A 26,658-nucleotide genomic window follows, 5' to 3' on the forward strand; every position below is an offset into this window, starting at 1 on the left:
TTTCCTGACAGAACTTTTAATTCTTAATAAAATAAGCCAATGTTTCTATGCATTGCTGTTCTATGTTTTAGTGGTTTAAATTTCTTACTTAATGAACCTTGAAATATTTGAGGTTTTGCCTTAAGGCACACAGCAGATCACAGTCAATCTAATTCCCTTTATAGACTTGAGGATAGCAAAAATGTATGCTAGCATACTAGCTAAAACCTCTGTTAAGAGGTTTAGGAGATTAAGAAGAAGTTAATTTGCCTTTAGCATAAAACAATAAAGTTTTTAATAGGTAGTTTACTTCACTAATTTATCAATTTATGCTAATATTTTACATTAAAATAGTTTTTAACTTGTACGTCATTTATTCTTGATTAGTCTTGTTATGGCTAAATTGTTATCTTTCATTCAAAGCAGATAAGTCAAAAAAACTGAGCAGTAGTAGCTCACATATTACATGCTGAAGTCCATACCTCCTAATAAACCATGATTTCAAGCCTAAGGACTTGTGTGCCTGAAAGCTTGTGTGCTTTTCACCAAGTCTATCAGTAATTCAATAAAAGATTTTACCTCTTCCAAATTACATTTCCTAACTAATAAACAATGAGTCATCCTTCCAGGCTAAGATATTCATTTTACCTTCTACAATACTCTAGTTTTTGCATGCAAAGTAGGTAGTTGCATGCTTGTATTGAATTCTGTTCTGAAAAAAGTGGGCTGTCAATTGAATATTGTCCCTGACTTTAGGGAAGGGTTGTTTAACCTGAAAAAACCTTCTGTGAAAGAGGAGAGACATGATAATGTTGTATATATTGAAATTTGTTAATAAAAAGAGAGGACCCTTGGAGCCACTGGGAAAAGGGAAGGACGAAACCAACCTACTTTGAAACTTTAACACAAATTGACAAAGATGTTGTGGAACCGCCTCTACTGCAGGTTAAGATCAAGTTAGAAAAATGCTTGTCATGGGTGGTTTAGGTATACTTCAGGCAGAGTTTTAGGCCGAGTTATCTCATGACATCCTCTCTGGTTCTACGTTTCTTCACAGTTAAAACATTGTGGATTGGTGCTTCAGAAGCAGGGTAATTTGTGTGTCTCTGTGCCTTTCAAGATTTGAAAATAAGAATCATCAGTGTCAGTTTCTGGCATCTGATCATCAGGTCATTATGAGGGCTTAAGCAGGACAAAAATCTAACGGTGGTCTTTCTACATTTTTTCAATCACAAAAAATTTTAAGGAGCTATCTTTCGGCCAGCAAATGCTCAAATTTCTTTGTAGATAGTAATGAGTTTCCTATTTTAATCAGAATGATGTCAGTTCAGACACTTACTTTTATATGAGTGTTGTAAAAACAGCAGTGCCCAAATAAGGTACCAGAAGAACATATCATGACCATGCCTACTGTGCATTGCACTGTTCTGAGTGGTGCCACATAGCTGAGATGGCAAGATAATTCTTCCCAGAAAGTCAGCCTGCAGCGTCACCTTGGAATAGGCACCCCATGACAGGATGACCTCCGATGGTCCCTTCCAACCTCAACTATTCTATGATTCTATGAAATTGAAGCTGTTTTAATTCATCTCTTTATTTTATTACCTCTTTCTTCTTTTGTCCACCATTTTTAAAAATATTCTGACAGCTTAGTTTTAAGACAAAGGAGTCTTTCAAATTAACACAGATTCTCTGTAATAACCAAGCCAAAATAACTAGCATCAAAAAACCCTTAGTTTTACATTTTAAAATATATAGTGTCTGAAAAAAAATAATGACCAATAAAGCCTGGTTCAAAATGTAGTTATTCAGATAAACATAACTGATAAGCCCCTGCCAAATCTGAAGTTCTGTGGAATAACGTAGGACAAAAAAGAGCAAGCCCACACTTAAAACACACATTCTGAATCAGATCATGAATCCTTTCTGTTTCTGGATAGCAGCAGTTATCCAGTATTAGCAAGGGCCTTAGAGAAACTGAAGCTTTCCAGCAAGCTTATGAACTGTACAGCAATCAGCACTGGAAAACCATTGTCCCCGAATGCTTCATTTTGTGCTTGCTATCTCTTTGATTGAAGAGGACTAAATTTCACAAACTTACATGGAGGCTGACTTGAAAGCCATTTAAGTAGCACATAAAAAGGCACCTCTTTCTCCCTTTAGACTGCTATATTCCATGTTTTTTTTGGGAGATTGGACTTAGATATAAAGTTTAAGTTCATTCCCTACATTCATTGTTGTGCTATCTTTACTTGATCACGACTGGCTAAATTTGTAACATTTTAAAATGAAACAAAAAGCTTTTCAGCAGCTTAAGGCAACTTTTAAGTTAAAAGATGAGTTAACATTCACACTGAATCTTCTTTGTAACTGTTGTGATGACTCCTGATAATGAAACACAAAGATATGTTTGGCATGATAGTTTCTTAAATACAAAAAAATTTGGTCAGTTTAAAATTTGTCTGCTGATAATGACTGAATTGGTATCTGCTGCCAGCAAACAAGGCAAAGCATATGTACAAAATACCCATGATTACTTGATAATAAATCATTTTAATGATTATATTCAAAACTGTGAAATGTGAGTGGTACTGATGCGGAAAATAACAAAGGCTGAGGCCCATCAGATTGGCTGTCCATATGTGCATCACGACTAGTATTCCATTTGTTACTCCTCTAGTGCCTCTTCCTGTGATCATTAAAATACATACATACAAACTCTATATGGTCTTTATTCACCTAAGTTATATGTCTATATGTCTATATTTAAAATATTTTAAATATATTTTATTTAAAATATTATATTTTACTTATATAGACATATATTTAAAAGCAACTGGTAAAAAAAGCTTTTCTTTAGTAGTAGTCTCAAGTTAAAATTAAGAATTGAGCTCGTAATAGTTTTCGTACTGCTTTAATGGTATAGATAGTCCTGGATTCTGAAAGTCTTGCATGACCTGCAGGAAAGGATGAATTTTAAAATCAGATAAACACCAGAACATAAATCAAACTAAATATCAATGTTTCTCTTTACAGTACTTCTTAAAGACGAGAAATCACCTCTTAAGGCAAATGGAATTCCACATTTCATGTGAAATAACCTCATGGTTATATGAGGTTGATATGCAAAATGGGCATGTTTTCAGCTCACTTTGGAAGGAGCTGCATTTGAAAAAAGTGAATATTTGATGTGGCATCTTAAATATTTTAGCTTCGATTCAGTAACCAGTTTTAAATAATTGCAGTCCAATAGGAATACATAGGCAAATGCCTATTCACTGTATAAAAAAGTGCCCATTCCCAACTTCTCAGTCAAATTTCTGCTTTCCTGTGGAAATTGTCACTTTGAATTTTCTATATAAAGAATAAAAAGACTTATCAGGAACAGATCATGTTTCTTTTGTAGGTGGAGCCCAAACATATTTTTAAATAGTAAGAAAAGGAGAAAGTGGATTAAGGGCAGTACAGCAATTTATACACAAAAGGTCCAAATATATTTTGGAATCATAACCTTTAAAATAAACTAGTAGGGGAACTTATATGTTAATATCAGAGATAATTACAAACAATGGTTCAGAACTGGATAGGAAGGCTCCAGTTCAGAAACAAGCCTTTACTGGGAAGACAGAAAAAATTTGAGTCGAAGCACGAAGTTATGCCAGTGTTTTAGTGACTAGGGATGAATACATTCTCAAGCACTTGTAATAGCAGAATTAGTACATTGTACTCTAATTGGCATTAGAAAACAGAGGGCAAATCCATTTGCAAAAGAAACTAGATGGCTGCACAGGCCTTTCAGCTCACATTTCTGATGTGAGTGACCTTGTTAAGTAACATTAGAGTGAGGCCTGAATTTGTCACACCTAACTTCAGTATGTAAGTTAGGAGCCTAGTTGCCGTCTCTGTAAAAAATACAGGGAGGTGCATTTGCAGAGCTCTTCAAAGCTTAGTCAGCTCCAGAGTGCAAATGGTTCCACTTGTCTTTCAATACTGGTGACATAAAGAGGATAATGATATTACACATCCAAGTTAGATGCTTCAGGGAAATAGGATGGATTCAGACCGAGGTGCTTACAGCCTTCAAATATAAGAAGAATAAACAAAAAAGTGTGAGATTGTTTAATTTAATCACTTGAGGGACAGAAATCCAATGATCATTTTTAAATGTAGAAATTTCAATTAAAAATGTAATTTATTTATTTTGTGGTGCCACAACTCTTGCATTCCCTTCCAAAGAAAGAAAATATGAGCTGCAAAGCAAAATTGTATCAATTTAATCTAATAGTTTCAGAATGTACTTAGGCCTGGCAACCATTATTTTATTGCAAAATCAGCTGCCTGCAGATAGTATCACTCAGAAAACATTTATGGAGAGAAAAGTGGAGACAGAGTCCACTAATTCTTCTAATTCATACCTTTGGACTGAAATTCCCTCTTTTATATATACATATATATATCTGTGTGTGTGTGTGTGTTTGTGTGTATACATATATATGTGTATATGCATATATATATGTGAGCAACTTTTTTTGCAATTTAGCAGTCCTGCATTCTTCTTTCATACAAAAAATATCTTTTCTATCGTTTGTATTACTAGTAGAACTGTATGATATTAAAGTGAGCATTTTAAATGCACCTTAATTAAACTGCAGGAATTATGCCTTGCTTAATGTAATGAAGAAAGAGAATTTAAAATGAAGTAGCATCATTGTGTTCATTTGTAAATAACATATTGCAGCCAACTGTTTCTTAATTGCCCAGACTGTTGATAAATAATCCAGTCCTGCTGCTCTCCACAGACAATTTGCTTTGGATCAGACTAGGCAATTCAAATAACACTAATTACAGTGAAACCCTTTTATAGAGAATTCCTGTTTGCCATGGGGGAGAAAATCACTATATCAGGGGAAAGCACTTTTGCCTTTGATTTGTGTCTAAAACATGAGAAACACATAAAAGCTGCATGTTGTGCTAAATAAAGGACATACTCTTGCATTCAGAGTACTTATATTTTACTTTTTATGATACAATTGTGAATTATGTTCATTTTGCATTTGTAATTAGAGGGCGGAACAGATGTGAAAGCTTAGTTTAAAGTGATGTATCCATTAAAATAACCTATGCTGCCAAGTGATTGCTTAGTATAATAGGGGATTTGTTCACTAGGAGAGGAATTCTACTTTATTGGAAGGAAACCAGGACTTCAGGAAATGTTTTCTATATCAGGGGATTCACTGTAACATGATATCATTGTATTTATGATTTTATGATGTTAAAATGAATATTAAATGAAACAAAATTCCCAAGGATTACTCGGGAGGCAGCTAAGTACATAACATTTAGTACAGATGGTTGGAAGGCACAATTTTGCTCCATCACTGCATCCGTATCCTTGAACGATTTCGACTGAAGACAGCATTTCTTTGAATTTTTCATTAAACCAGACGTCTTGAAATATGAATTCCTTTTATGTTTCTGTGAGTTTTGGCTAAAAGAACCCCAGTGAATAAATCATACAATACTACGTGTCACCAGCACTTGTGAATATTTCTGCTTTGTTATTCTACTCTCAGTAGAGCACCATTGATTATCAAACTCAGCAGAGAGCATTTTATGATCATATATCTCCATTAGCTCCTAGTTTGACTACCATAGATTTTTCTGGTTAAGCCTGCATTATGTATTAGGAAGCCTATCTCTTCAATACAAAGTTTGATTTTATCCTCTCTAAGCCTGGAACTCTTATTATGTATTATGTATAAAGATTCCTATCTTTTATATGTAAAAATAGGAGCACTGTCTTTGTGTAACTGAAATATATGCCATCTTTTTTTTTTCTTGATTCACAGACAGCATATTTTATTATGAAGATGAATTTCTACAATGAAATGGCTGTCAGGGTAAATATTTCTTCACTTGTTAAACAAATGAAAAGTCAATTGTGCTCTGAATTTGCTTTTAATAAAATGAGCAAACCAGAATAATATACACTTGATTGATATGCTGATGGCAACAGCGGGAAATAGTACATGGTTAAAAATTAAAGTTATACTCAGTAATCTGGGATGTATTTGAAAACTATAGCTGAATTTAAGGCATTTGTGTGTGTCTTGCCCCATTTAAATTTTCATTGTACCTTACCATATAAGATAATGATAAAACAAACAAATATTTTATCTGAGTACCCGTACAAATGTAGGCATATATTTACAATTCTAACAAACTATAGGACTTTCATGTCAGTTGATGTATCTGTGCTTCTTTTGTTGGTACCTTATTATCATGTATTGAATCTCAAAAGGTTTACTCGAATAGCAAAGTACAAGTTCAGTCCCTAAACATAGAGTTGGAACTGTACTGATCTCATTGATGTTATTATGAGTGATTTTTCTAGATGAGGAAGAGTATGGACAGTCTTTGAACTTTAGCAAATATATAGAAAAAATATAAAAATACATAGAAATATATTTGTCATGGGGAAAACTGCAAAATATGTTTAATTAGAAATTAGCATTTTTGTTAATGTTCCTGGACTTTGGAACTGCACTTAAACATATAAAACAAACAAGATAAGGACATGAGATAAATCTTTTTACCTTCTTTAATTCTTTCATTTTGTAGAAAAGAACTGCTTAATTTAGGGGCTTGGCTTTGCTATCTTTTTAGGCAAGGCATCTGATTCTTTTTAGAAAAAGCCATAGCCTACCTTTTGAATTCCACCCAATGTGGGGATGTGGATGGAGAGTAACCCAGGAAAACTCCTGCGTGTCAGGAAGATTCCCCAAACAGGTTTGAATTTTGCAGTGACCTTTCTGGTGCCTTTTTTGGCACCAGAGTTATTTTACTCAGAATTGGGAGATGTATCGTTAGCTTCACATCAAGTTTTTGATTTGGTGCTGCTTCTCCCAAAGGCACAAAATAGAATCTTACTTTTAGTGTAAGTTAAGTGAAGGCATTCAGCAGCAATCTAATTGCTCAGAAATTGACTTTTTTGTTCTAGATTATTCCTTAGTTTGCTGGTTTAAAAGTATTCCACAGTGGATACATGTTGTGTACTCATACTGTTGAAATCTGTGGGAAAGCACAAGGTGTAAGCCAGATCAAAAATGAGCTGTATACTTTCAAAAGGCATTTCAAGACCAAATTATGTATTCTAGTTAAATGAAGGTTTGTATTTGGTCTTTCATTTTTGAAAGATATTGAATATGTTGCCATTCATTCGTAATAGAAGTCTAATGTTGAATCATTAGCTGATATAAATCTTCAAAGTGCCATTGTTTTCAGTCATGTCTTTTTCTTTAATGGAAATTTATCAGTAGAAGACACTAGAACAGATCTTTATTTAGTTACAAATGTCAGAATCTGATTCTCCCCTATCTAAATCCTGTGCACCCATATCTGCAGAGCTAATTTAAAAAGCTACTGTATTTAAACAAGCTTTTTTTTTTTTTTTTTTTTTTTTTGCCATCATCCAGTTATTGAAGAACTAACCAAGGTGCAGGACAGTAGAGAATAAGGCCTGTTGGGTTTGTGTGCAGAAGATGTAGGGCTGGACTTTAAGCTTTCTAAGCCAACAGTGCATTGCATTCACACACTGTGAGTTTGATTCACAATTAATATACTTCAGTGTTCTGAAAATATAACAATAGCTGATGTATGCTTTTCTGGCTACTTCGTTTTGCCTCATAACATTATTAAACAATGTATTCGATTTCCAGTCACTGATTAGAAAGACACTTTCAATTTCAGCATTAGAAGTATCACTGAGGGCAAAAACACATTGTCATAGCTTAGAAGTCAGTCTACATCTCTACCTCCCTGGACTGCATTTAGTTGTAACCAGTACTATCAGTTTCACCTTTTTAAATTAAAATAGAGAACTTGTTTCAATCAGTTTTAGTTTTGACTACTGGGTTGCAGTTTGATTCTCTCTCTTAAAAGATTTAAGGTTGCTATAAATTTTCTGCAACAGAAGTAATCCTAGGAAAAAAAAAATTCCATGAGCAGATGGCTTTTGATATATCAAGGTTTTGCCATTTGTTTTAGTGCTTAAAATAAACATTATTTATAAGACCACTTACATTTTGATGTTACTTAATGAGGAATATGCATCATTGATTTGACTAGCTTAAGAGGTCATTTAGAACTTGCCCGTTAACAAGCTGTAATCTGCTGAGCACACAATGACTTTGTTTAAAATTATCTGTTCAGTGCTGATCAATGACAATAATTGTTTTGTACCAATCACTGTTGAAACTTGCTAATTACTTTGAAGGACATACACACTTGTCTTTTCCCCTCAAGAATTTTTTGAACATTCACCTTGGAATTAAGAAGAAATATATTCATAACATATCACACGTCTTTATAAAAGGAAAAACTTATAACTTCCTTATTGAAAATATGAACATCATCGGAATCATTCTGTAAAATGATTCCCAGAAAAGTTAGTCCTTGGTCTTCTGATCTCTGACACACAGAATTAGGGAAATAGAAAACTTGCATAAAATACTTTGAGGCATAATGCACTTTTTCCTACTTATGTTTCAAGCAGTTAAAATCAGTGAGTTCACTCTGGACTGACAGTGGTGTAAATAAAGGTAGAATGCAACACTTCATTGGTACACTAAGCCCACTGAATTACAGCTTTATACAACTTTACTCTTTCGTCTTTCAGTTTAAGAGTTTTGATCCTTTAACCCACAAATATCCAGTTCTGCATTTATAGCTGTAAGGTGAAGACTATCAGAAAGAGTTTCAAAGGGACCTTAATCCTGCATTAATGAGAGCACAGCTATATGGAAGCCAGGTTGCTCTTGTTGACTAGCAATATTGAAGCCAAAGAGAAAAACAAAGCTAAGACCCTTATTCACATGCAAAGGATTTTGCTTAATCCCAGATCTCTGAAGGCATACTCATTCTTTGCTCTTGCTCTATTCCTTTTTAACCCAACACCCTTGTGTATAAGAAAATGGAGTTGCAAAGAACATGAAATTTACTACCACACAGTGCAAAGTAGCACACCTAGTGCTTAACCTTTCTTGCTCCCATATGCAGCTACTCACATAACTATTATTTGTTCTTATTACAGCAATGTCTAGAGATACAAACCCTTTTTAAATAAAAAACAAACACATGGATAAAATAAAATAGCAACTTCGTAAATTAATTTTCAATTTCAGTTGTGAAGAGAGGAAAATAGATGGTAATGTAGAAAGGGGAAATGAGTAAGGGTATACTAGCACCAAAAGTGAACATCCTCCTATTTCTAATAACTGTAGTGCATCAATTTATTTTCTTGGTGATACATCAAGACTCACTCACTGTACTTGCTCACTCACAAGACTCACTCACTGTACACTCAAAGACTTATTAAAAGCTTGCCTGTGATACTTGTTCTGTTGTTTACTGTTATGTGAAGAGGTGATTACAGCTGTACCACCAGCTACTGTCAATTTAGACCAAATGCTTGTTTTTACTTTAAAAAATTACGATTTGGCTTTTGTCATTGAAAAATGGTACCAAACACAAACTTTGAACATATGCAACCCTGTCTTAGTAAGTCTGCAGATAGATGGCTCTAGTGTTTCTGTTACTGTTTTCAGCTCAGGAAATGGCAGCAAATGGACAATCGCAATAACACGTAGCTAGTGGTACAGAAATGGACTGCAGTGGAACTGGAATTAGTAGAGATCATTTTGTCTGTTACTTAAGAGCACTCTCAAGACTCGAAGATGCAGGCCATGAAGTGACAGAGTGCAAAAGCTGATTAATAGCTTGTGGGCAAGGGACAGCTTTTTTTCCTTGTTTTCTTCCTGATCCAAATACAGCCAAATATGAAACTCTTTCTTCCTCTTTTACATGCTGCTTTAGAGGAAGAGATGTAGGGGGAAAAAAAAAAAAAAAACTTCACTTACCCCTGCAGCCATAGACTGCTTCTGGAAAGGGAAGGGTTGGTGCAAAGGAAAAAAAAAGAATCATTCCCTTTAGATTTACTGAAGAGTTTTAATTCTCAAAAAGTCTAATAGCCAGAGGCCCACAGAAAAGGAGAGCTCCTGGCAAATTCTGAAATTCTTTTCTTCACTACACGTGGAGAGTAGTTTCTCGTCTCGGAATTGTTCCTGGATAGTAGGACCTCGATATTTTTGCCTTTTTAATGTAGCAGGTTTTGCCTTTCAGCTGTTATGTAAGATTTCAAAGCTGTAAAGGTCAAAGGGATGGAAGTTGGAGCAGGAGTGAAGGTAATACAGACTGGAAGATAGAAATTGAGAGATTATTTTAGACATGTATTGAGAAAAAAAGATAAATATGCAAGGAAGGAAGTAAAGAATATTATGTAAGAAGATAGGTTCAAGGGTGAGGGAAGTTAAAGACAGAGGAAATACTGAAAACAAAACATAACAAAAGGTCATTAATCTATTTATAAGATATATTGATCTAGCATTCACTGATCTATTATTACAGGAAGGAAAATGAGGAGTGAGAGCATCCCTCAGCTCTGACTGAGGAAGCTATGTCTTCCACCTGCATCAGTACATGTCATGGCATAGGGATGAATTTGGCTAGCCAGTGAAATGGCAGTAGTTCTACTTCTTTACCTAATTAATGCTTACTTTCCTTTTCCACAAAATGGATAGCCTGTAATCATTTCAGAAACATCATGATCATAATTCTCAAGAATCCAAGAAGTTTCAACAGTTTTGCTAAATTAAATTCTTCAGAAAAATCAGACTAAACTGAATCTTATATTTTAAAATGCATCAGCTTTGTCCTGTAGGGAGGCTACATAATTTCTATTCTTAATACAACCTTAGAACTAATTACAGATAAAGAGGTTTCCTTTTCCAGCTTAAGTTTCATCTGTTATGCAGGAAGAATTGTATGTTGTTAGAAGATTATAATTAATGCATAACACATAGACACAAATCATCTTTTCCCATAGTAGAGGATGTCCAAAATGTTCATCTCATAGAATTGTATCTTACATGCAAAATGGAAGAATCACAATTTGTAAAAAATCTCTTCAGAAAGCCTGATTCATGGAGTTACTGGGAAGGCTTCCATTGGATTTAGATCGTATCCAGTACATGAAGCTGAGAGTGTAGCAGAAGGCCTTGGTGAGGTGAATGGCTCAGCTGGGAATGCATATTGACTGAAACAGGCACCACTTCTGTTAGGTCTGCTTTTTACCATTCTGATGTAAAACAATGCCACTAGCAGCAGCAGCAGACACTTCTTTTCATGGCTATGCCCTGAAATAAATAATGGTTTAAAACTTCATATATTTTTTTATGTTGGCAAAATCTTTGAGAAATGCAACGGGTATTTGATATGCATATTACAAACCTTTGATTTGAAATATGCTAAACAATTTTTGTATTTCTTCTAGATTCAGAAAAGATGGCGAGGCTATTATGTTCGAAAATATACCCATAATTATTATGCACTGAAGAAATACCTGGAAGCCATTTCTGTGAATAATGAGATTGTCAGGTAAAGATAAAAATTCCATGTGGTTGAGCTTGAATTTGCTCTTCTTTTATTTGTAAAAAAGTTTATGATACTAATTAAACTATTTCTTTGAGTGTAGGACCCCCTCCATTTTCTCATACATACTGTATATAGCAGTCATCGTTCTCTATTACCCCAAGACTATGCATGTTGTGCCACATTCTCATGTACACTGTTATGAATTCAAAGTAATTTTTTGAATTAATTGGAAGTACTCTGGGTTTATACCAGTTTAATAAAACACAATTTAGCTCTTAACCTACCTTCAGAATTCATAGACCATTATGCCTTGAATATGGTTTGTTGAAATAGATTTTTTGGCAGTACATACACAGGCTAAAGGGAACTTTTTTTTTCCTAATTTGTTTTGAAAATTCATTATTGACAGTGAATCAAAGTACAGACTTGGATCAAAGTTACATGCATGAGTCATACTGTGAATGTTAATTGATTTTAATTGTTCTTTGCTCAAATTCTTACAATCATTGGGTGAAAAAAAGTGAACTAGTGTGCTGGGAACCCTGCTTCTCATGCTGGCTTATTGACGATGTCACACCTGGGGGGTCAGACCTGAGGCTACCCTATAAAGCAAATGGGCTTGCTCTGTGGAAAATAAGTCTGTAAAGCAAAGGTTCAGATGGATCCAGCACGCATTCACCTAAAAGTCTGGATACTTTTAGCTCATCAAAATGTCATTAGGCCTAAAGGCTGCATACAGATAGCGTATAAGCAGACCTCAGAATGTTTGAAAGACAATGGTGTAGAGATGGCAAGATAAATTCTTCTCACAGTTACATAAGAGATTCCCCTGTTGGGGATTACTAGCTAGAACCATTACTAGCTCACTACCATTACTAGATTACTAGCTAGAACCGTTGTTGCTACATGTTCCTACTCTACTTCTCCTAACTGCACCCTGTATTTAAGTTGAAAGCTCTCTAGAATGGAGGCAATTCTTTCTCTTGTTGTCTGTACAGTACCTAGCACACTTCATGTCCTGATCCATGACTATTCATGTAACAGCAGAAATAGATAAAATGATCCCCAGCTGACCATAAGCATTATTTTCTCCTTGTTAGTGAAAATGTGTTGGACAAAATCCATTCCATTTCTGCTGTTCAAAAAGCCTGAGACAAATCTTTGCTTTCTGCAGTGTTGAAATATAAGGAATTACAGTCTACTGCTGTTTCTAGAAGTCTGATCTAGATCACATGGCAAAGGCAATTCAGCCTCCTGTGTTATAGGAGAAAGCATATGCAATTTCTATATGAAAAGCACTAATTGTACAACTTTTTTGAACACTACTTATTATTTTCTGTTATTTTTCCACAATTATAGTTGATGCTACATCCTCTTTGTCATAGCATTGTAACTCCTATATTACATTGTTACTTATAATAAAACATCCTCATAACTGCCTAACTCTGATCTTTGATTACTGTTAATTTAAATATATTTTTATGCAGAAAATTAGATCATAACTCCTCAAACCTAAACTTAAAAAAGTCAGTTCTCTCTTCAATTGTATCTTCCTGTTCTGAATTCCTTCAAGTTTCTTCTGTTTTTGGGAAGATAGAATCCTAGGAAGACTAGGCTAAATCTTGGAAAGGGTATAAAACCATAGCTCTTTTGATCTAAAATGAATATAATTAGATGAACTGCAGAGACACAAACTGCTTATCTGTTCAAATAGTTCTATCGCTACTTTCCACTCTCTGCCTTAAACCTAAAACAAGGCTCAGAACTGACAGACTGACCTTTTGATGTTTGTGAACAGAACAAATTAGCAAGTGATATTCCTGCTATACCAAACACAGAGCCATATGTGCTTTGTATTTTATTTCCTCACAATAGATCTCTCTTCAGTACACCTCACTTTGGAAAAGTACAAAAATATTTCTGTGTTTCAGTACTTTGACATATTCAGCAAATTCCCTAGTGTTTGCTCTTGGTCATTAAAACCCATAAAACTTATGTATTGGATAGGTATTTTGATCAAGATCTCAACATTCAGTATATTGACATAGAAATGCTTTTGTATTTTTTTTCTAACAGGTAAGATGAACAGTATGAGTTCAGATACATCAAAAATGTGCCAAAGTTAGTCCGTATGAGCTCTTACTTGGCTACTGATAGATTGATATTCTGCTAATCGAAGTGCTGTCTTTGGGAATTCACAGATATTTTCCATCTCTATTTTACATGTGCATTTTTTAACACTTTATTTTAAGGCATATTTTATTGATATTACTCATTTATTGGTAAAGTACATGTTTTATGGCAGCTTTATTCAAATAGAGGTTAACAACATGAACTTATTTAAGCTTTTTAAATTATGTCAAGCATTTCAAAGTTCAAAACTGCATTTTTGAAATACATGGTTTTGTTTTTTTACATTAGGAAAGTATAATAGTATTTCTATGGAAGCCACCAAACAAGTCTTGCATTTACTTATAGTTTATCTGTCCCAGAGCTAATAATATGGGTTTTCTTTTAATGCATATGCAACAATATATTTTCATACAAAGACTAGATGTTTTGAAAAGATAAATTGGTTTGATTAATTTAAAGGCTGAATGTGCATCTGGTGGACATGTACCCTTGTAACTACTAGTCTCATGCAAAAATTGCCCTAGATTAATGAACATAAAAATGATATCATGAAATTAAAAATTAGCCAGAGAATTACAGATTGGTATTAATGCGTTAATAAAACATTATTAAATGTCAGTGAAGGAAAATTAATGTACTTCAGTTGACAGAAGTCCAAACTGAAAGTCATTTTCTGAGTTTTTATTGTGTTATAAATGTTGGTTTAAATCGTTACTTTGTTTTGTAAAAGAATGCACTATATATTTCATGTTACAAGGAAAAAAACCTACGCAAGTTCATAACTGAAATAATTAAATTAGATTGTTTATGAAGGATTTGTTACAAGTTAAAAATAAATTTTCCAGCCAGTTTGGTTAAATGTTCTTTTAGTTTTAAGAAGGTGACACTTATCAATGAAGTATCACTGCAGTAATTTCTTCAATGCAATGCATTTAAAAAGTAATATATTTATTGTCTTTAACATTCTTTCAGTGGAATGCAGCAGGTGTTTTGTTAAGATCATGTGTAGGCCCTCAGCCTAACAGATTTTTCCTGTTGTTGGGCCAAGGATTGCTGCCCACTCGTTTGGCCCTAGTGTGGCCCAGTTTATCTTTTGCCTACAAGGAATACAGAACAAGGTAGAGGAGAGATTCTCTGTATATTTCCATCCCCCATCATATCAAGTCTGGGAGAGTATAACCTCCTTGTTCATAAATATTTTTTGTATATAAAATTATTGCAGTTGTTCATTGTAAAAAATACCAGCAGGAATCATCTGAAATTGCAAAGTGCATTTGTAGAATGTCTGGGTTTATTTCAGCATCAGTGCTACGGAAATTTAATTGTTGGTGAAGAGAATCACTAGTATACATCTGCAGTCAAATTAAGCCAGATTTGAGTGTTTTACATCTCTAGAACTAAACAAAACAACAGAATCATGATACACAAAGTGATCCAATTATTTTCTCATTCATCTTATAGCTGCATTCATAAAAAAATTCTGCATTATTACTGTGTCACTGCTAGTAAAGAACAAGTTTTTCCACATAATACTAAAACCACAGTGAAACAGACACTGATTTTAAGAACTCTGGAGTGGTATAAAAACAAAACAAAGTGACACACACACACTAAGTCCATCTGTTCAAAACTTAGTTTAAACTGTCTTCCTTTTGGTATTGTGATGTCGTCCTAAACTGTAACACAATATGTTTCTCAATCTTATCTTTTGGAAAAATGCTGATAGAATTTTTATTTATGAGCAGCTATTCGAAATCACATTGCAAATCCTTCTAAGGTACCAGTTTTCACCTCTAGGTCCCCAAAACCAAGGATTGTGGTTAAATTTCTCCACTGTCATTAAGGGGGAGCCTGTGTCAAATTAACGTGCATTTGTTTCTGTCTAAGAGTAACTTCAGAGGCATATTACTGTGAAAGTTTGACAATTTTGTTAGTTTATCACATGATATCTTATAAGAGTTTGTGAATAATTTTGTTTTCTTTTCTTTCTCCTCCCTCTCTTTTTTTTTTTTAATATAAAACACTTCCTTTACTAAGGGGCTTCCTCAACGAGTAGCCACATCTTTACCATTTAGCTTTAATACAAGCCGTCCTTATTTAATAGCTGCCCTTGTTTAGTAGCCAGACCTTTATCATTTGTCTTTACTGTGAAAACCCCAGGAGAAAGTAAACTTAATAGAAGCTGCCCCAGTTTAAAGCCATAGAGGGACGTAATTAAGTTTAACAGAAATTGATTTAACAGAAATTGACCTAAAATATAATTAAATAATAATAGTCATATTATGTGAGCATTTGCACACCTTAACAGACTGCTTATTCTAACTTAAGGTACTGTTTTCATATGAATTGAAGATATATCTATTTTAACTCTCAGACTAGCTGAAGAGGGGGTGGGTCTTCCTCTAGCATGCCCATTAATTTCCACTGCTGCAGAAATACTAGGTTTGATGCTTGCTGGTGTACCTAGTAGAGTCCCTGTAGATAAGGTGGGAAGTATCTCAAAGAATCTCTTCACAGATGGCAAAAGAATGAATTTGAACCCTGAATTCTAGGTACATAAGGATATACTTAGATTTTTCTTGTCATTTGTCAGTTTAACTTCAGTGTAACTCTGGAATGAGTTCCTTAGCCCTGAATTCTGATTTTCCTAGAAGATTCAGGAAGTTTTAAACCAACCAAGTAGGAAGCATCTACATAAATATTTATTTTCCATAATCTTGTGATGTAGATTTTAGTAATAAGTCTTCATCTAAAGCATCCACTAGTTTTTAAATAAAAACCAATGCATACCATATTCTATCTGAATTTGGTAAGTTGGGTGGTAGCATATATAAATGCATGCATTAAATTTAATTGCATTACTTCTTGCTGAAGTTAGTGTATTTCATTCTAAGGAAAAATACCTTGTTTTGAAACATTCTTAAAGCTACATTTAACATCTCTAAGAGTTCGCAAAATGGTTACAAGGGGAAATATGCCAAAAGCAATTAGCATAGGCTATAACTCCCTATGATGCATTAGAATTTTGTTTTATGTGAAGCAATTTCCAATCCATGATAAGCAAATGGACATCATTTCACATAAATTAGCATGCTGGTGTCATTATATCAAAAGAATTTACAGATGATGTTAGTTACCCAACTGTGTGATTAACTTACAGTTCTTTGACTAAGGTTATCTACACACTGGCCTTTAAACCACAGTAAAACAACCTTGCTGTATGTCAGGTGTGCAACTAGAGATAAGATTTTTGGATGTAAAGTATATTGCTTTGCGGTGTTCCATTTACTGGAGAATGGCACCATTTAAATTTTTCCCTAGGCACTGAACTCTATGATTATAGTCTCAGAAAACTAGCAAAGCGGAGGCAAAGTTCTTGTGTAAGCAAGGCAGGTAGTTTAATTTTCGTTGCTATTGAATAAACAGTGAAACAAATGTAGCAGGCCTGAAGACCTTAGTCTAGACTTAGCAAGCATCATGATGTGTGGAAACACTGTTATGATCATTAATGGTGAATTTCACAAAATTTCAGGATTGACACCAAGTTCTCCTTTCCATTGTTGTTGGCTTTAATGGTGAACAGGCCTTGAGAGTGGCCCTCAAGTGTGTGACTATCATCCAAATTTGACCAGCTATTTTATCAACAGATTTAGTATCAAAATCTTCATTAAAGCTTTTTGGTCTTCAGAGCAGGTCAGGGAAATGGTTAATGCAAAGGCAGATGATATAAATCACTTCCTTGGCAATACAATGAAATTCTGTATTCACAAATCTTTTGTGCAGCCTAATTTGTAGAATCTTAATGAACAGTGAAATAATGTACATTATACATGCTGGTGACCTAGTAGTCTAATGTTTTTCTTTTTTTCCAAATAGGCCTGATCTTGTAGTACTGAAATAAGTGAGAATATCTAGTCTTTTCTTGATTATTAGAGTGTTATTGAGGGCTATTTACTTTTAACATGACAAACACCTTGCTTCATATACTTTTTGAGGTATTTCTATTTTCCATAAAGTGGATTTGAAATAAATACTCTAGTGTCATACTAATATGAGGAGAACTTGCTCAACTTCCATCTGTCTGTTTCTTTCTGATAAAGATAAGTCCAGGTGCTGGCCATTTTCTCAAGTGTCAAAGTATTTTGAAGAATGTATATATTGTCTTATAATTCAATTAAAATGTTCCTCGTCATTGATTGCAGAAGCAATTGATTCCGTAGTCTATTTTCAATTAGTGCTAAAGCCTTTCAGACAGCTCCTTGGAGTTCTTGGAACAATAAAAAGCTCATTTTTGTAATGTTGTCTTTCACTTCACATTTAATTAACTAATTTATCTTCAACCCATCTTTTTTTTCCTTGTCCTCAAAGATATCTAGAGAAAATATGTTATATTTTTTAAGTTATTTACCTGTAATGAGAATTTTCTGAATGTAAACTCCTGTCAGGTGTCTTTGAGAGTCATATAAATAGACACAAGGACTAAGTATGCTTTCTTTTATTTAAATAATTTTGAATGGTAGTGACTTGAGCCATCTATGCCTTTTCCAGAGTATTTCAGATATAACTGCTGGATCTTGAAGGAAACTCAGAACTGGAATCCACCGAGGAACCCAGAGTATTTCCATAATTTACAAAGCTGTTGTTATTGGGGTGGGCTCTATATAAAAAGTGAGTCATTAGTCTGCTCTGTAATTTGATCTAGTTTCCATTGATTCATATTAAGACACTTGTATTAGTTTAAGTTAGACCAAGAGCTTTAAAATAATGAATTTTAAAGAGACACAGATCTAGTTCAGGTATTCTCTACAGTTGTGTATTTTGTGATTGTTCCTTCTTCTTAAATGTGTTATCCAGAAATTCAGCTTTCTTCACATATTCAGCACCTAGGAATTTTTTGACAAGTCAGCACATTTTTAACTCCTACCTACACCTGTCTTTTCACATATAAATGCAGGTGCATATATGTATGCGCTTTTATACAGCATATGTGCTTATATACATGTATGCTTTCAATAAAATGCATTTTGCCTAGCAAGGCATTTTAGGCGGAGTTTTTGTCTTTTTTGTTTGATCATGAAATTGAAAGGAAGTGGCTAAAGCTATAGAGCAGGTTATAGCCTGTTCTAACTCCATAGTGAAGCACTGATCACAGAGAGATTAAAGTAGGAACCATTATGATTAGATAGTAAGCTGAATTTCCATGCAGATGCAGGTAGACACAACTCAGATGTGTCTTATTCTGTTTGTGTCTCTCTTGAGCAAGTGGCAAGAGCAATCTTACCAACTTTTTAGCTAGTTTTGTGGAATGCGGATCAAGTTTTTCAGATAAACATGACTAACATAACTAGTATAACTAACTGGCTAGATTTTAATTTAAATATAAAAATATGAAGGCTACGTTTTCTCATGTATTTTTATACAGTACTAGGCACACCATTAGGATTAGCAGATTAAACATTAAGCTTAATTTCAGTTGCATCCAGAGAAATTATGAATCTCAGTCTGTAGAAAGAAATTAGAGGCACTTGTATTCGCTCACTGGACTGTATAGTTTGTGGTGTGGCTGACTACTCTTAACAAAGGTAGAATAAACAGGTGTGACAACATAGTATTGTAAAATAGCAATATTTTTATATCTGAAAGCTTTGAAGGCACTGTTATATCAAAATTTTTGATTTTGAAATAGGCTTGTTACAATTACTGATAGTTTGTAAAATATTTTCTGCAGACCAGGATTGACTTATCCTAGTGTTTCGTGTTGTCCTATGTAGACAGATTTCACAGTCTTTTGTTTTGTCTAAAGTGGGATCTTAGCTGTAAAATAAGTAGAAAAGAAGGAAGAGGTACAGTTTCATTAAGCTCTAACATATCATTGACTGTCAGGTAGGTCTTGTTATGCTGTCCATCCTCATTTAACTATCCCACAAGATCTCTTAATGAAGTTAAGCCCCAAGTTCACTCCAGTAATTCTGTGGCAAGAGTTTGTACAATGTAACAATTCATCACTTGTCAGGAAGGCACTTTTAGTTTATACATTTAATAAGGGCATCCTCTAGCTTGGTTAATTAGAAGTGAACAGTTTGCATATTTACTAAATGCGGAGTGTCATTGCCACCACGGCCTATTGCCTACATGAATTATTTCTCTATCTGCAATAAACAGCTGGGTAATTATTACTGCCATAATCAGATAAATTCCCTCTGTAAGGCTTTTCTTACATGGCAATTCTTTGAACTCATCCAAAGCTGAAGAAAATTTATGAACTCCAGCAGCTAGGCCACTTTTTCATAGTGTAGTGTCCCTGTTCCCTATTTCAAGGACATGTAGAGTATCATAAATATTGTGTAAATTAGGAGGATAAATATGATTACCTAAAGATTACATATTAATAAACTTGATTTTCAAAATATAATTTTCAGGTTGTAACTGATTAAATTATAGCCGTTCTGGTTTTATCTAATTGTAGAGACATGACAGGCCATCTATATACAGGCTATACTGGGTTATCAGAGAATGGCTCTACTATTTGAAGACTAAAGACTCATGGGAAGGTATATAGGTATTTTGAATGTGTCTTTTGGAGACTTGCCATTTCAACTGTTTAGGTCATTAGAACTATGACGAATTTTGTGTGTCATACACTCAATTCACTTAAAGCAGTTCTTTTGTCATTAAAAGAAGGTGATAGTTCTTTTCAGTATGCAATTTTCAGTTTAATAATGAAACATAAAATTTAAATGCATGAGTTCCTATTTATTATGTGAGAAAATTAGATTTTTCATTTATTTGTAAAAGCAATCTGTATAGAAAGGGTTAAGTAACTAAGCTTGCTCTATGCTATCCAAATTCTCGAGCTCAAGTGTGAATGTGTGCATCTGCAGATACATCAGTGAGTACTTAATTTACACATACACATCTGCTCTAAGGAAACAACAAAAAAAAAGACATATGTCTCTTTTTTTAATTTAAGCACAACAGTCTGTTTGATGTAACACCCCAAGTTTTTAATCATAATATAAAATACTGTGTTTGAATGTAACTAAGAAATTACCATTAGCTGCTCATGTACTTCATAACTCATTTTTAATTAAGGAATATACCTCACAGTTTGATAAAAAGCTCAGAGAGAGCAGGAATATTATGGAAGACTAAACTAAGCAAGGTATTATTTAGTACTGCCTTACCCAATGAGAGGCTTCTAAAGCTAGACTGCACTCCTTATTTCCCATCTGTGTGGGAGAAAGAGAAGCTACAATGTTTTTATTTGCTTGTTTGCTTTATAATGACACTTCTAGAGGAAACAGATATCCAGGAGAAGACCTTTGAAAGACCCACACCACAGTTGTGTTTTCCTGTTAGGAGTGTGGTATCCAATAATTTACCTTTCTACAAATTCATGATCTGATTTTTGATTAAAGATGATCAAAGATGATTAAAGGTTTATTGACCTTTTTTTGACCCTTCAGATTTTTTGCTGGTGGCAATCACAGTCTTTCCGCTTGTATTGATAAATCCTATGGTAGTCTATGAATTCCCACATAATTGCATGAGATACAAAGCAGTATGCAGTCCCTTTAACCACAATTTTGGAAAAAGGCTGAACTTTCAATTTTTCTAGATTATTAAAAATAGAGATTTCTGTTAACTAAGAAGAATTAATTCTCTTAATTATTCATTCAGAGAAGCAATGGGAAAAACTAGTTGTCTTCTGTTTTTATAGTCTAGAAAAGTAATGAGGAACAAAAAAGAAATTTTAAGAGTTTTTTTATGTTCTGTGAAGCTCAAAGTTATTCTGAATCAAATGATCTAGTCTGACTTTAGATTTATCTCAGATGTCATATCTATCAATAACAAATCCAGTAAGGTTTGACCAAACACAGTCTATTCTTGATTTAAGAAGATCAAAAGATAGAAAAATACCCTTTTACTGTTCAAAGTATGTCCCATACTTCCTGACTGAATTTGTTTCGTTTCATCTTTGAACCACTGCTTTTTGTTATAGCCTCTTCTACTAGACTAAAGATTCCTTTATTATCCAGAATTCGTGCATTAATACAGCCACCTTTTAGTTTTCTTTTTGAAGAAACAAATGGAGCTCATTGCTAAAACAGTAGAGTTCATTGCAAGGCATTTTCTCTTTCCCTAAAATCATTTTTGTGAACATTGTGGACAAGCTTTCAAACATCCTTTAAAAGTATCAGCATCAGAACTCAGCACAGTTACGCTGCAGAAGTAAAAAAAAGGAATAATTTTTCTACTGTGATGTATTACCAGTGTATGTATTGGTTTATATATCTTTTCAACACAAAAGAGTTTCTTGGTCTCTATATATCCTATGCAGAATACCCACTTTACAAGGCCTAGTTCCTCATCCTGTGAGCATGGTTCTTTTTCTTGCAGCTGTGCTAATCATCTGCCTATTGGTACTCCCCCTTTCAAATTCTTCAGACTCTTTACCTTGTAGGGATAATTATGTGAATCCATTAAGTTGCTTACCCTTGACAGTGCAGCTAAATCACATTTCTTTTACCTTGAACTTCATAGTTCTTACTGCCTTCAAACCAAAAGAGCATGATGAAGTATTTCAGAAAACAGTATTTTCCACTCTTTTCTCCACATGAGCTATTCTTTTTTTTGTCCAGTTACTGGCTGATTGCAAAATGTTTTAATTTGACCTTTCAGCTGCATGACTCCCCAAAAGATCTGGCATTCATTAGCCCACTTCTAGTGCTAGGAGGTCTCACAACCATCCAGCACTGTGCTGAGCTACTCAAACATGGGCCTAGCACTCAAATCAGAAAATTGCATGTTTAGGTATAGACAAGAGCATCAAAATATTGGATATGCTCTTTAGGCATGTATAATTAAATGCCTAAATCTATAATTAAATGTAGTCTGTTATATAAAGTAGGAAATAGATTTCAGAGTAGACTTTAATTTTGAGTGTCTTATTTCCTGTGTGCCTATACTAAAAAAACTCTGATTTTTGGAGACTTTTATCTTCAATATTTTCAAGACAGAAAGAGGTATGGGTTCCTAGGGAATTTGGGGATCTGCAATTAGCTACTGCTGTGAAGTGACATGCATACAAGTAGCACTGCAGTGTTTAAAAAATGTGTCAAATCCCTCCCAAAATAATTGCATTTGCTTAAAAACTCTGATGTTAAAAAAATATTTGCTATATCTTTCATAATCTTTTAAGCTTCATCAAAAATGACATCATAGATCCTCAAGTGGTAGCACCATTCCATAAATATGGAATTCTAGAAAACCATGAAATGTCATGAGAATGGCAATGAAGTTGAGAGAGTTTGCATTACTACTGTGGCATACAAATGAGTCAATTCATAAAGCTCTCCCTGCCTTCCTATTGTAAACTTATTGTAATGTGAACAAAGTGTACCATTTTATTTGCAAACATATGCAGACTTTATGTGAGAGTAAGTGAGAAATGTGAGTCAGACAGCAGGCCTCTCAGTCAAATTTTTCAAAATACACTGAGAAGGAAAATCAACTTAGCTGATGACCTTTAGAAGCTATAACATTACATTTACTTTATAAATTATGTAATGCTCAATATTGTAAATGTTGCCAAGTACCATATATTGAGGTAAAAGGAATACAGATATGTCTACATGGTCCTGCACTTCATCAGAGAGATAACAGTTAGCTTTAGATGAGTTCACTTTGGTACTGGAAGCAGCTTAGCCGTAGCTTAACATAGCAGTGTGCTTTCTTATAGTTACTACTGCGCAGATGGTAGCATATATAGTCTTTTGAGAATTGCAGTGCCGAAAGGTAACAGATACTTTCACATGACATTCACTTAAAAACTTTCTGTTGTTTGGCTGTGGTTAGACATCCTTCTTCATATGTTGCTGGAAAAATTAGGAGCATGACTGCACTTAGCAGTTTAGCACTGCTGCTGTGCTAGAAATGACCACCACTGCTAGGCTGCTATCAGAATAGTTCATGTTAGGGACCTCTAATCCATTTAGGGCCAAATCAGCTCTTTTACTAATTTCATTGTGTAAGCTAACCAGGCTGATTTTCCATGAAGGGGTGAATAACAAACAGATATGGAATGATAACATTTTAAATAGTTGCAGCCGTTTGCAAAATGAATGCCTGTCAATGTTTTTTCTTTTTCTGATATAGTTAGCTAACTAGTATAAAACCAAGCATAAATACGGTTGTACCACTATCCTTCATTCCATTTCCTTAACCAACAGAAGTTTCATTTTTGTAGATGCTCTTTTGCCATTATAACTATATCCACGAGTGGGTTTTACAGTTTAAATAAATCAAAATAGTTAAGCTAACATAACTTCATAGTGTAAACCAGCCCTTTTACAAAAGTGATTTTCAACTACATAGCACGTTGTGGTATCCTATCTCTGCTAATGCATGGCCCTTGACAGCAGAACTGGTATGCCACCTAATTCCATTGGCAGTGTGCATTATGTGGTAAAGGAAAGATGGGCGGAGTATGTCCTACTATGCACAAATTACAAGGGGATTTTAAGGTGTTTGAATTTCTTTCTCTGAAATTAATGCTAATAGAATTCATAGAATGTTTTTGCATGTCTGTGCATTAGCTTTATTTTTTTTTTTCATTTTAAGGAGTCATATTAGTCTCTTGTTCACTGCATTGCAATGACAGAACAGTACAAACCCTCCAGATTTTGATGAGTTATGTCATGATTAAGTTGTCAAGCAGATTGATAAAAACATTCACATGTAAAATTAGTAAGAGTTTTGGAAACCCATTTGTGGTAGGTGTCTTAGGCAGAAACTGCTAAACTCATCCATCAACCAGTAAAATAGGTAAATGGGCAGAAGTTCAGAAGGGAATAAAAGAGATGCAGCCCATTGACCCCATGTTGAGATTTGAAGTGCAGGGACTCTAGTTTTTGAAGTGGCAGTAGGCTTAGAGGTGTACAGAATAACATCTCATCTTGGTCAGTTTGGAAACTTCTTTATCATCTACTTTTCTTATAGTAGCTGAACAAATTTGAATTAGTGGTACGTTAAAACAGTATTTAGTGTATAATACATTTTATTTTTATGATAAAAAGGCCAAAGCCTCCTTAAAAGTTGTACCTGAAACAGCACAACTACTTGCACAGGCATCAGCAAGTCTAACTCATGCAACAGTGCAATGATAATAAGAGGGCATCACAGTCTGACTTTGTATGTATATATTTTAAAAAATATATAAGGAATTGGTTTTCCTTCTTGTCAATATGCATTTTACTATTGAGTATCTATGTTTTAATCTTGGAGCCGTTAATTGCACAAGCTAGTGTTTTCATTTAAAAACACTTCTCCTGGAATTTTTAAACAGGAAAACATGTCTGTGGGTTTTGGTTTTGCCTAACCTTGCATGAACATAAAATAAAGCAAATAAAGCATAAAATAAAAATGAAAGCAGAAAAAATAAAAGTAAAGATATAAGGCAAATCATTTTAAACTCAAGGATTTCCTGACCACCAGTTATCACAGCAGCTGTGTGAAAACTAGTTCCTTTCTTGCTTTTACATGCGCTGTTTACAATCCTTACAGAATTTACCTATTAAAAATGTTTTCATTTTGCCTATATGGTAATACAACTGAAAGAAATGTTCTTGTTTCTTTTACCCGTATGAATTTTTAAAATGATTGCACTGAACATGCAAGTTGATATAGATACTATGGAACAGCTTTACCAAAACTCAAAAACCTGCATTTCTGCAAAACTATACATGCTGTTAAATGCACATAGTTACATTCATAAATCTGTTTATATCACTAGAGAAGTCTATTTCTCTAAGATCAAAATGCTATTAGTGGACTGGTAGTGAAGTCTGATTACTGTGCATGCACTGTGGGAGCTGGCTATGTACGCTTCTTGTAATTCTCTAAATCAAAGATGACTAGGTGGTAACTATTTTGTATTTTGACTCACAAACTTTTTTATGATTTCTCTGGGAGCAAAATTCAGTTTGAGTAACAGCTGAAGTCAAGTGTTTGTTTGCTGCAAACTACTGTTTCTGCAAACTTGTACGCATACATATATATGAATGAGCACGAATTTACTAACTCAGACCTGATGATGGTAAAACAGGCATTTCAAATATGACTCTACAAAACTATGCAAAGTAGATTTCTCATAAAAATTTGAAAATCTCCTCTGAGCCAAATTTCCCAGCTGTAGTGAACTAACATGTAGATCATTGTCTTTCACAAAAAAGAAATTAATAAAATACTCATATTTAATGTTTTTACTAGGATTTTTTCAGTGCATAATAATACCTAAATCCTTATATGCTTTTGTACATTATATTAAATAAAAAGACTATCCTTTAGATACTCTTATTTGTATTTTCTATTGTGTTGTCTTTCAAGAGAGCCTGGGCAGAATTCTATCTGAACTTTTCAATGAAACTTCAATGAAAGTTCACTGAACTCCAATTCAATGAAATACTCCAATACCACATGTCTGTGTTCAAGAGAAATTCCCAGTATTGAGAAAATTATGATCATCAGTCCAAAGATCATATCTTTCAAATAGAAAATGATGGCATGTTAGGCCCTAAAATAATATACGAGTCCTATTTCTAAAATATATATTCCCAACTTTGGTACAGAATTCCTCACTCTTGTCATGTTCTCTTTTCTAAGCACTTATGAACTACAATATAAATAGGAAGATATTTATTTTCAAATCACTGTATTTTGGTGTAGCTATACAAATATCACCAAAGTCATTAGAAATAATGAAAAAATCAAATCTCATTCTGATCTTTCATGTTAAGATTTAATTCAAAAACTTGCATATCTGTCAGCCTACAGTCTTATGAAATATTCTAAAATATCAGTTATTCAGCATTAAGCCATAGCAGATTAGGGAATGTAATATTATTTTTAAGATCCAAATTAAGGTCCTGATTCTTGTGCAAACAGCTGTTTCCTCGCAGAGTCCAATTGCCAGAATTAACTTCTCTGATGGAATATCACGTCAGAATACTTTTTTCTGTCCTTTCCATTGTAAAAGACAATTGTAAAATTTGATTG

General features: G+C 34.0%; 1 protein-coding gene across 4 annotated transcripts in view; it reads left to right on the forward strand.

The window, feature by feature from the left end:
• The window catches only part of SPATA17 (spermatogenesis associated 17), a 100,688-nt gene that overhangs the window by 8,115 nt on the left and 65,915 nt on the right, over nt 1–26,658 (forward strand). For all 4 annotated transcript variants that reach the window (XM_026108486.2, XM_026108503.2, XM_026108494.2 and 1 more), the window contains exons 4-5: nt 5,829–5,879; nt 11,369–11,472. In XM_026108486.2, coding sequence (XP_025964271.1) covers nt 5,829–5,879; nt 11,369–11,472 — 155 coding nt within the window. The remainder of the gene's footprint in view (nt 1–5,828; nt 5,880–11,368; nt 11,473–26,658) is intronic.

Source organism: Dromaius novaehollandiae, chromosome 3 (genome assembly GCF_036370855.1).
Source record: "Dromaius novaehollandiae isolate bDroNov1 chromosome 3, bDroNov1.hap1, whole genome shotgun sequence".
In the NCBI taxonomy this organism is placed as follows: domain Eukaryota; kingdom Metazoa; phylum Chordata; class Aves; order Casuariiformes; family Dromaiidae; genus Dromaius; species Dromaius novaehollandiae.